General features: G+C 27.6%; 2 protein-coding genes across 2 annotated transcripts; both read right to left on the reverse strand.

Moving 5' to 3' along the window:
* Positions 1-1,077: 1,077 nt before the first annotated feature.
* On the reverse strand, positions 1,078-4,021 carry LOC107443433 (uncharacterized). Its single transcript, XM_016057290.4, has 2 exons — positions 3,944-4,021; positions 1,078-1,809 (listed from the first exon to the last, which is right to left on the reverse strand). The coding sequence occupies exons 1-2, from the start codon at positions 3,953-3,955 to the stop codon at positions 1,333-1,335; spliced, it is 489 nt and encodes a 162-aa protein (XP_015912776.3). The 5' UTR covers positions 3,956-4,021; the 3' UTR covers positions 1,078-1,332.
* Positions 4,022-10,394: 6,373 nt separating this feature from the next.
* Positions 10,395-12,426, reverse strand: LOC107443432 (uncharacterized). The gene is made up of 2 exons (XM_016057288.4): positions 12,338-12,426; positions 10,395-11,126 (listed from the first exon to the last, which is right to left on the reverse strand). The coding sequence occupies exons 1-2, from the start codon at positions 12,347-12,349 to the stop codon at positions 10,650-10,652; spliced, it is 489 nt and encodes a 162-aa protein (XP_015912774.3). The 5' UTR covers positions 12,350-12,426; the 3' UTR covers positions 10,395-10,649.
* Positions 12,427-12,494: the final 68 nt, after the last annotated feature.

The following is a 12,494-nucleotide window of genomic DNA, read 5'->3' on the forward strand; positions in this document are numbered from 1 at the left end:
AAATTACCTACAAAAAAAAAAAACATTAAAACTACGATTTTTATGAAGAATTATTACAAATTAACTGTTTGATGAATTTTTTTATAAATTTTTACTTCTTTTTAACTTAAGTTTAATGACTTGTAAAACTTTGAAAGTCTTATAATTGAAAATAAATTTAAATGAAGAAAAATTGTAAATAAACAGTGATTTTTTTTCGATGAAATTATCTTTGCGTAAGTGAGTGCAAACACTATTTTCATTCACGAAAAAAGTTCTACACGAGTAATGAAATATATGAAGTTAAAAGTTGTACATTTGAGTTCTCTGTTTAACATTTTCCATATTGTGGCAGTCAGCTTTATATTGAGAGTTAAAAAATACCAAATCCATGAAAAAGGTATGTTTATTAAGAAAAAAAGAAGAAAGCTTTTGTATCTAATTATTCATAGGTTATTCACTTAATTCACAGGTTGAAAAAATTTTAAGTTCTACCTAAAAATGAGTATATATGAAATCTATTTGCTAAACTATTAAGATCGTATATGTTAGTAAAAAAATCTCGATCATTAAATTAAAAGTTATTCATGTGTTTGCAGTTTTATTTTGTGCTTCGTAAATAATTATTTGATCAATTGAAGCAGACACAAGCCCATTTAAATATCTGCATTTTTTGCATAAACTTTAAGGAGTATGATGCAATTTTAAATTAATCTACTAACAAATAAACGTTTTAGATTTGAGCTTGTCTGCTTAGATTAAAAGTGGTAAGAAGAAAAAAAAAATTAACACTTATAAAAGAAATAAATAAAATCTACGCTCATTTTTTTCATAAAGTTTTACAGTCAAAAAGACCTCAAATTTGAGCAAAGTGTGTCAAAATAGCTCCGAAACATATATAGTTGAATAAAAAAAATGTGTATTCATACTTGAAAAATATTGAGCATTTTAAGCGTGTCACCGTACTCAACTACGAATAGATGGGGTTTTCAAATTCGACTTTATTTTCATACATTTTTGCCCAATTTTCTATAACCCTTTTTATAGTAGGTATGAAATTGATTTCTTAAAACATATAGGAAATGCCAAACAAATTCGTAAGTTTTTAAAATTTATTGACAAATTGATTGAAAAATTTTACAGAGAAATAATTTCATAACATTCTGTAAAAAAATACTTAGAATAATAGAACAGTAACAAAACTTCTATAAGTTAAACAAGAGAAAATAATTTATGAATTGATAGTATCATAACTGTTTTTACTTAAAAGAAAACTCCCTAAGAATTAGTGGATATGGCCTTGAATTGTTTTTAAAAAAGGGGAATAACATCACCTTATACTAACATATATCTTTACAAAATGGTTTTCACCAATCCTGGAGCGGCAAGAAGACCGGCTCCGTGTAAACCGATTGGAGAAATAAGACCAGGAGAAGCAAGAACTCCGGGAGCAACTAATCCTGAGTTGATAGCAAGAGGACCACCAATCAATCCTTTTCCTAAAACAGGTGCTCCAATCAATCCAGTGTTAATCAGTGGAGCTCCGATCAAACCCTTTCCCATAATGGGTGCTCCGAGCAATCCAGTGTTGAGCAATGGAGCACCAACTAAACCAGGGGCCAAGTGAGATACAACTGATCCAGTTTTGACTGCTGTGGTACCAACAAGGCCATTGGATGCAATTACTCTGTTGTCGACTGAGGTTGCACCAGGGATTGTTACGATGGAGCCAGTTTTGACTGCTGTGGGGATGACTCCAATAGGTGACAGGAGTCCTGGTGCAATAATAGAAGCTTGTGCAGCTGCAACAGCGGCAAACAGAAGGGCAATCTAAATGAAAATACAAAACAATTTATTTAAAAACATTCATAATAATCCTTTCGGAATAATATAAGCCATTCTGAGATAATCTTTAGTAATCATACCGAGCAATTTCTAAAATATTCAACAACAATCAATTTGATTTCAAATCTATTTCTGTGAAATCTATGCATTTTCTACATTTTATATTCACAAACATGGTATTTTAAAGATTAAAAACGCTTCAGGCAGTAGAGTTTAGTTTAAGTTAATAATACAGTACATATCAAAGCATACGTTTAAGTTTCAATTTCAGCTTTATTTTCTCAATATAAAATTTACATTTTTTGAAATTAGTTTTTAAATTTTTTTTTAAATGTTTTTTGTTAATCTACAGAACAACAATTTCCTATTTAGAAAACAATACTGACATATTAATTCTAAATTTAAAATTAAGAGATACGTCTACTTTTTTTAAAGTAAATTTAAAGTCCATAAGAATTTAACTTTGTTTAAAAATATTTTATCTAAAAGTATAAAATTTTCAAAATGTCAGAAATTTAGCATCATATAAGTCACATTAAAAAGTCCAAATGTTCTGAAAACTGCATTAAGTCCCCTAAATTGAAAAACATCAAACACACATTTCCTTCAAAGTCATTTCTTAAAAACTTCTATTGAATTTAAATGTTTCGATAGAATGGCTAAACATAAAAATTATTTCAATCTCTTATAAATGAAACATTAAAAATTTGTAATTGTATTCACAGTCAAGAATTTTTGATAAAGACTGTCGGAAGAGATATAATTCATATAAAATGATATAATTGATCAATTTAATTCTGTCTATTGAATTATTCCATCTAAACTCTTGGAATACATTTATTTTTTTAACCTATGCTAATATACTCACTCCGCTTCACCGTAGCAGTAGAATAGGTAAAGTGGAGGTGAGTATTAAACTTACAGTCATTAGGTAAAATTTCGTTAACTTAAAGAAAGTTGTTAATTCTATGGCTCTAACTAGCCTAATTTAGACTGTATTTTTCAAGGATCGAATCTTAAGTGCTTTTTAAAAATATTACTTTAAGCCACTCATAAAATTGAAAACTATAATGAAATTTAATCAAAACTTAATTGCCTGAAATATTATCTCAATAATGGAAAAAGATATTATGCTTAAAATTATGTTTTATTCAAGTAGTAAAAAGGCTCGTTTATTTGAAACAATTTTATTGGACATTTTAGACTAATTTAACTATAACCCAAAAAAATATATGTTTAATACCATGTTTAGTACTATAACTTAACAAAATAAATTACTTAAGTAGGGGTCTTAGCCACCTGCTCACTTCTCTCACATAACCCACGATTGATATCTTTCTTCTAAGTGATAAACAGATTGTACACGGAGAAATTTCATTTCTTTGTAAAATTACGGTACTATATATTAATGATATTTCTGGTAAAAATTCCATAATTCTGTTAATAAGAACCAAAAGATGCGATATTTAAACCATCCATTTTATAATTTTTTCCGTTCATATGATAAATGTTTACCTAAAATTCGGATTTTCAAAACAATTGTTCTTATTAAATCATATTTAATGAAAAATGCGAAACTAGAAGTAAATTTAAGTAAATAATTGATTTTTATGCCATGCTTTAAGGTATTATGATAAAATTACTAAATTTTACCACATTAAAATAATTTTGAAGCTAGATATCGTTTTAAATAAGGTTTTCATTATTGTCGTGTAATAAGGTAATAGCATAGGATTACTTTATGGTAAAATATTACCAATTTTAGATTAAATCCAATAATTAGTCATTAAAATAAAGTAAAAAACGCAAAGCTAGAAAGTTACCGTAGAGAATAATTAAATATACATAATGTATAGTTATATATCTATACATTGTAATAGCATACAATGTACCTAAAGATACACTCAATAAGTTTCGCAATTTCGATTAGAGGAGATACATATTAATGTTTAAGTATGTAAGGGCTTTAAATAATTGAGATTGTGCAATAATGCAGCTAATTTTATGTGAAATTTTTAAAATTTGAAAAATATGCATTGATATTAAAATACCTGAAATGAATAACCTCTGATAAAGTAAAATAACAATAGCTTAAAATAGTGATATTTGAAAGACTTACCTTAGCGATCATTGTGAATTGATGAAGTTAAGGTAAACTATCTGATGCTAACTGTCCACCATATAGTATTTATATAGTTTTGAATCAATGAAAAATATAAAATGCGTGACAATCACGTGTATATGGGCACCGGTTTAGTTAAGGTCACGCATAAGATACACCCTCTTAAGAACGGGGAAAATAGCATTGAAAGAGTAAATTTTTCTTCTTGAATCTTGTTGCATTAAATTATTCATACTAAGAGGTGGGAAAAGTTGATATTGTTTTTTATTGTTTGTTCATAATTTTATTTCTAGATCAACAAGCTCATTAGAAGAATCATTAAATATAACTAAGAGCTTGTTATGAAATTATGTGAAATTAATTCGAATGTTTTTGATAAAATTAAATGGTTTTATTGCAAATAGCTTCAAATATTAACATTCATCGTAAATTTGTATTTAGTACAATCTTCATACTGAAAATAATATAAATTAAGTAACTTAGATATTTTGCCTCTCCTGGAAAATGTTTTTAAATTTATTTTTCAAATTAAATTAAATAATTTTGATTCATTTCAGAAACTGTATTTATAATAGAATTCCAAATCTCTATTGTTTAATAAAGCGGAAGTAGCTATTTATAGTCAGTAAAGTCAAAATACTTATTTTTTATCAGTAAAGCCAAAAGTTTTATAACCATTTATCCAGTTTAAAAGAGGTCTACCGAATTTTTTCACAGTGTTTAACAACCATAAAATATGTCCATCATATACAGTGCTATAAGGAATGAAACGACACACTCTGAATAACTTTTGATCTAGTTAATATATTTTCACATACTTAGATTCAGTTTTATTTGTTCGAAGAGAGACCTTATTGAGACGTTAAATTTGCTAATCATTTATTGAAGACGGTTTTGTTTAAATTATTATGAATTGCTATGATAATAGCTAATCGAAAATTTACACAACAGGAGTTTTGAAAGTAAATCAAAACTTTTTGGCGGATTCTTGAATTTTGATAAGGAAAATAATAGGTATGATCTCAATCTTTAAAATATTCCGGTAGTTAGGATGGGGGTACTGATACAGGAGTCTCCTTTTTTTCTGGATTGGTTCAAAATTACAAGGATACGGAGTTGAACATTAGTAGTTGTAAACCCAAAATTGGGTCTAATGTTCAACGACGGGAAAAAAATAAAAAAACATTTAGCAGGAGCCGCCATGGCTCAGGGGATAGAGCAGTGGTTACCAACTGGAGATCCGCGGGCCACATACGGCCCGCGAAGCCTCTTCTTGTGGCCCGCGAACTGAAATATATTAGTTACCATTTTTTTGCGGATAATTTTCGTAAAAAATCTATATGGGTTTAAAATACTTCTCTTTCGTTAAAAAAAACCCTAATTTCTTCGTTTCTGCGACATTTAACATACCAGCAGTGGAAAATTTTTTTTTATCAGATAAAAATCTACTTCTTATTTTAATTTGTAGTTCAATACTTTTGTTTTGTACAGCTTGATAAAAGCCTGACAGTAATATTTAATGTTCCTTCAAACATAAAAGATTTTGATAAAGTTGCGGCCCGTCATTTGACTTGTGTTTTTAAATGGGACCACCTTCCTCATGCAAGTTGGAAACCCCTGGGCGTTCCCCTTCCAATGAGGTGAACCGGGTTCAAATCCCAGCAATGGTTGGTAGAAACGAATTCACCATCCAGCTTGCACCAACCACAGTCCTGACGTGAAATATCTTCAGTGGTACATGGATAATGGGCTAAAATCCTCTTGCCATCTGGCTAACCATGGGAGGTTTTCGTGGTCTTCCTCTCCATGTATCGCAAATGTGGGTTAGTTCCTACAAGAGTCTTCCACGAATGCAAATTTCTGCAAATGCTTGATCCAGGAGTTTCTTTGTCTTCTGGGTTGGGCTCAAAATTACAAGGCTACGGAGTTTAACGTTAATTGTCGTAAACCCAAAAATTAAGTCGGCTGTTTAACTATGGACATAAAATAAAATGAAACGCAATTAGCCGGATAATGTTAACCTTACTTTTTATTGTTTTATGCATTTCGTGCTGTATTATTTATCTGAAAGAAAAATTCTTTAAAGACAATTATAAAAATTCATTTATTGAAGGATAACAACATACTAAAAAATTGCTTGAATTTTAATTTATTACATTTAGTATTTAATTGGATTATTACAAGCATTTTTGAATTAAGGTTTATTTAAAAAAAATTCAATGCATTTTTGATCAAGGTATTAATGAAATTTACCATTTGTGTAAAATCAGTTACCAAGAAATTTTAAAGATCAAACATAAAAAGGAAAACTTTAAAATTTTAAAAAAGGTTTCAGTATCTCATATTGCAACTTAAATAATCGTTTGCTCTGAAAAAGTAGTATTTTAACAACTTTGATATTTAAAGATTTTTTAACTTTAAAGATGGTATATCTGTCTCGTTTTCTTATAAATACATTTTTCTTAACATTATATAAAAAAAACAATTTGAATTTTGAATATTAACCTTGAATATAAATTACTTTTCAGCTTGAGCAAATTTTTAATTTCTTAAATTATGATACAGGAGATATAAAAAAATTTTCTCCTGATATTTTTCGGTTATTTTCTTCTTTTTTAAATGAAGTTTTGTTTGTGCAGTTAAAGCATTTAATCCTATTGAAGCGTTAGGGTATAAAATGATTGACGAAATAAAAGAGAAGAATTCATAACATTATAATTATAAATCCACGTTTTCAAATTGTCCAGGAGAGAGTTTTTTAAAAGTCATTTTTGCAGTAAAAAGGAATAACTTTCAAGCAGGCAATTAAATGTTCTTAAAAATCGTGCTGTTATAAAAAATCGAGAAGAAATTTTGTAAATGTGTAGAGGTTTTACTCAGACATGAATTTAAAATATTTAGAAACAGTTCGTTATAAAAATGTCACAATTGAGAAAAAGTGGATACACTATAAAAATTTCAGTATAAAGTACCAGTACCTTACGTGCATCACACGTACATTTTACCAAAAACTCCATTTTTACTGTAATATATTGTACCGTAAGTTTTACAGTAATATTTATTTAATTTGAGTGACTCAATGATTTTACTGTAATTATTACTGTAAAAAGTATGGTAAACTGGATTTTTTTGTTCCGCTACATATTCCGGTAAAAATAGAGTTTACGATAAAAAGTACTGACATCCTGAGTGCTGGTACAATTTACCATAATTTGAAACGGAATTTTTTACAGTGTACTATACTTATTGAAAAGCTAATGTCATTTTTTAAATCAAAATACTAACTGCCTTGGTCAAATAAATTTTCTAAAGCACTTGTTGCTTAATTATCTTGAAAAGATTATACGTTAACAAAAATTTGACTTGTTTTGTTCATAATACTTTTAAATGTATTTGATTTTTTCAAAAGATAAGAACAGCTTCAATTTACCTCGATTTTACCTCTAGATTATAATTTTTTTTTAAAATTTCTGAAGGTCAGCCAAAATGACTTGATTATAATGCAGTTATTAAAAACTCAAGTAATTTTACAATTCCATTATTGCTATTTAGTGATCTTGTTTACGAGCTTTTCTGATGCAATCAAAAGGAAAGTTACAGTTCACGATTATGTTTTTGAGATCAGTAAACATCAATGCATACATTTCAATGTCAACTACCAATATGGCGGGGTGGAGCAGGGAAATGATCTCGATTGAATCCGGAGAAAATATGTTTGGAACCAGTTCCGGTCGGTTTTACACCAGACTTTCACTTTTCATGTAAATTAAATTCTACTATTTGGATGTCTTCAATCTTCCGTTTTCTTCCGTTTTTTTTTTTTTTTTATTTTTTTTTTTTTTTTATAAATTTGCGTACGGCCTTATTGTTAAAATCAGAGGTTCGCAAACAGCCCTCGACAAAACATTTCCCAGAGATTATTGAAAAGTTAAGGCAAGATTGAAAATATAAAATAATAATAATAAAATAAGTGTAAAATATGTTTTAAAATTTAAAATATTTTTTTTACAAATGCTTATAGGTTTCACCCCCATAATCGCCCTGATTTCACAGATTAGGTTCCTGATTCTATAAAGATTAAATTTTATTCTAATATGTTATCTTTGCAATTTTATCCACACACATTTTTTAAAAAATGCTTTGTTATTATTAGGCCAGTATAAAATTAATTTGCTGTTTTTCGTTAAAAATATTATTGAGAAATAGTGCAAAAAGTTAAGTTCCTTGCAATTCATGACAAATATTTCATAAAAGTTAAGTCAGTAGGTGAAGACTTTTTACAGGGCTTGCAACATTTCTGTTTAAAGAGTAAATAAAAACGTTTATAAATTTTTCAAACATTCCAAATATCAATTTCCCCTGGATTATTAAAACTATGCCTCATGAAAAGATAAAAATATAGAGAAAACATGGAAAATAATAAAGATTAATGAAAAGAGAAGAAGAAAAATTAAAAAAAAATACTTAAAAAAATATTGAAAAGACAGAAATCAAAATATAAATTATTTTAATTTGTTTCCAGACTTTTTAATATTTTTTTAAAATAAAATTACTCTTTTTTAAATATTTTTAAAAATATTTCATTTTAACAATTTTTCTTCTTTGATTTTCATTAATCGTTATTACATTCCATGTTTTTTATATATTTTAAAAGTATTTTATGCATTTCATATACTTGCAGCTAACGCGCAGTAAATAAAATTTATTAATTTTCTTTGTTTCTCTCTCTTTTCTTTTTATCCTTTTAATCTTTATTGTGCAATATATATATATATATATATATATATATATATATATATATATATACAATATTGTATGAACATAGCAACAGCAAAATATATAGAGCAAGAAGCACACAGAAAACAGAAAATAAAATGTAAAGAAAATGCAGAACAAAACAGAAAATAAAATGTAAAGAAAATGCAGAACAAAACATAAAACGAAATCTTTAAAGCGAGTAGCAAATTCAAATGAGCTTACACATACCGGAATCTTTCAAGAATGATTTAAAAAAGTTTTGCCACAAAAATGTCAGATTAAAAAATATGAAAACAGAAGCGCAAATAGAGTTAGAAACGTAAATCGAGTGATCTTTTATCACGCGTTCTTACTGCAGTACTTAAGCGCATTTGATTTGTTAGTTACCATGGATTAGCGCAATGTAATAATATTATACTGGATAATTTGAAGTTTATTATTAATAAGGATGATATTTAATTATACAATTTTAATGACATAAAAAATTAACACTAATTTTACAAAGAGGAACATGCTTTGCTACTTTGCACAGTTTACTGCTTAAATCCCTAAAAATATACTCAAAGAACAACGTCCTAAACACACAAAATATGAAAAACGATAAAAATTAATTATTAAAATTATATAATAAAATTAGATAAACGAAGAAAACAAACATAAAAAGTTTTAATTAATTTTTTATGCAAATCTTTTTCTGTAAATCCTTTTCTTAATTTATTATTCAAAAGGAAACACTTTTTCTAACACTTTAAAATTCACATCCTGTCTATTATTCTATTATTGCAAGTCTTACAATTAAAAATTAATTAAAATAAGGAAAATGGTAAATAATTGTGAATATTGTTTTCTTTGAAGGAACTATCTTTGGATAAACAACTGCAGAGACCATGAAATATCTTTAGACGAGTGAAGAAATATTAGAATTGAAAAGTTGTATATTTGAGTTCAAACTTTTGACTTTCCAAGATTTTTTGGATTGTAACTGTCAGCCATATATTGAAAGTAAAAAAATACCAGATCAATACAAAAGGTTTTTATTATTTAAAAAAAAGAACAAGAAAGCTTTTGTATCTGATTATTCATCGGTCATTTACTTCATTCATAGGTTGCACATACTTAAAGTTCTATCTAAAAATAAGTATAGATAAAATCTATCTGTTAAACTATTATGATCGTATATGTTAGTATTAAACCATATGTGTTAGTTAAGATTGTATATGTTGCTATCTCGATCATTAAATTAAAAGCTATTCTTGAGTTGACATTTTTCTTTTGTGTTACATAAATAATTATTTGATCAATAGAAATAGATGCAAACCACTTTGAATATCTGCATTTTTTGTAAACTTTATGAGTATGATGCAATTTTGAATTAATCTACTACGAAATAAACGTTTTACATTTAAACTTGTCTGTTTAGAGTGAAAGTGGTGAGCAGTGAATAAAATTATCAATCATAAAAGAAATTAAAAACAAATTCGACGTTCAATTTCTCGTAAAGTTTCACTGTCAAAAAGAGCTCAAAATTAAGAAAAATAGTTCCGAAACATATACAGTTGAATAAAAAAAAGTGTATTCATAATTAAGATATATTGAGCATTTTAAGAATGTCACCATACTCAACTACGAATGGATGGGATTTTCAAATGCAACTATATTGTGATTTCAAAAAATTCGCCAAACAAACTCGTAACATTTAAAAATTTATTGACAAATTGAATGAAGAAATTTTACAGAGAAATAATTTAATTACATTCAGCAAAAAAAAGCTCAGAAGAATAAGACAGTAAGAAAACATCTATAAGTTAAACAAGAGAAGTAATTTATGAAATGATAGTATCATAATTGTTTTTACTTGAAAGAAAATTCCCTAAGAGTTTGTGGACATGGCATAAAATGATTTCAAAAAAATGGGAATAATATCAACTTATAATATCACATATCTTTATAAAATGGTTTTCACTAATCCTGGAGCGGCAAGAAGACCGGCGCCGTGTAAACCGATTGGAGAAATAAGACCAGGAGCAGCAAGAACTCCGGGAGCAACTAATCCTGAGTTGATAGCAAGAGGACCACCAACCAGTCCTTTTCCTAAAACAGGTGCTCCAATCAATCCAGTGTTAATCAGTGGAGCTCCAATCAAACCTTTTCCCATAATGGGTGCGCCGAGCAATCCAGTGTTGAACAATGGAGTACCAACTAAACCAGGGGCCAAGTGAGATACAACTGATCCAGTTTTAACTGCTGTGGTACCAACCAGGCCGTTGGATGCAATTACTCTGTTGTCGATTGAGGTTGCACCAGGGATTGTTACTATGGAGCCAGTCTTGACTGCTGTGGGAATGGCTGCAATAGGTGACAGGAGTCCTGGTGCAATAATAGAAGCTTGCGCAGCTGCAACAGCAGCAAGCAAAAGGGCAATCTAAATAAAAATATAAAACAATATATTTCAAAACAGTCATAAAAATGCTTTCGGAATAATATAATCTATTCTGAGATAATCGTTAGTGCTACAATATCGAGTAATTTCTAAAATATTCAACAGCAGTCAATTTAATTTCGAATCTATTTTTGTAAAATCTTCTAAATTATTGTGAAATTAAATAAACTTTGACGTTTTTTTAATAAGTACATATTGTATTTTAATAGTTGTAAGTAATTCAAATTTAATAGTGTACTTGTTTAATAATTTTGAGCTAGATATCATCTTAAATACGCTTTTCATTGTTCTCGTGTAATAAGGAAATAGCATAGGATTACTTTATAATAAAATAACACCAATTTTGCATTAAAATATGAGTTTATTACTAATAATTTTTTATAACTTTAAATAGTTATTTAACATTCAATATTTTCGGCATTTGTTGTCTGATTACAGTTTTACGTAAAATTTATTCTGAAATTAAGTTAACTTTAACTCTTGCTTAATAAATGCATATTCTTAAATTTTCATATTGTAAAATGTTAATACTTGTAAATTATTTAAATTTAATAACGTAAAGATTTAATATTTCTGAAGCTAGATATCGTTTTAAATATGTTTTTCATTATTGCCGTGTAATAATTTAATAATATAGGATTACATTATAATAAAAATGCCAATTTTGTATTAAAGCCAATAACTAGTAATCAAAATAAAAAAGCTTAATAATAGCGGAGAATATACCCAAAAAAAGACGTTTAATAAACATTACAGGTGAGTATAGCGAAATAAAGGATTAAGAAATGCTTAGCAACTAAACAATACTTTTATAACTTTAATCTATCTGATAAACAAACTATGACAACCTATGAAACCCGAATCTTTTTTCTCCTCTTTCGTAAAACTAGAAAGTTACCATAAAGAATAATTAAATATACATAATGTATAGTTATATATTTATATATTGTGATAGCATACAATATAACTAAAGAAACACTCAATAAGTTTCAAAATTTCGATTAGAGGAGATGGTTATCAATTTTGAAGTGTGTAAGGGCTTTAAATAATTAAAATTTTGCAGTAATGCAGCTAATTCTATGAGAAATTTTAAAAATTCATAAAATATGCATTGATATTGAAATACCTGAAATGAATACCTCTGATAAAGTAAAATAACAATAATTTAAAATAGGGATATTTGAAAGACTTACCTTAGCGATCATTGTGAATAATGAAGTTAAGGTAACTATCTGATGCTAACTTCACACCCTATAGTATTTATATAGTTTTGAATCACTGAAAAATATAAAATGCGTGACAATCACGTGTATATTGGCACCGGTTCAGTTAAGGTCACGAATAAGATAC

This window comes from Parasteatoda tepidariorum, chromosome 6 (genome assembly GCF_982258835.1).
Source record: "Parasteatoda tepidariorum strain Cologne lab strain chromosome 6, Ptep-v5.0, whole genome shotgun sequence".
In the NCBI taxonomy this organism is placed as follows: domain Eukaryota; kingdom Metazoa; phylum Arthropoda; class Arachnida; order Araneae; family Theridiidae; genus Parasteatoda; species Parasteatoda tepidariorum.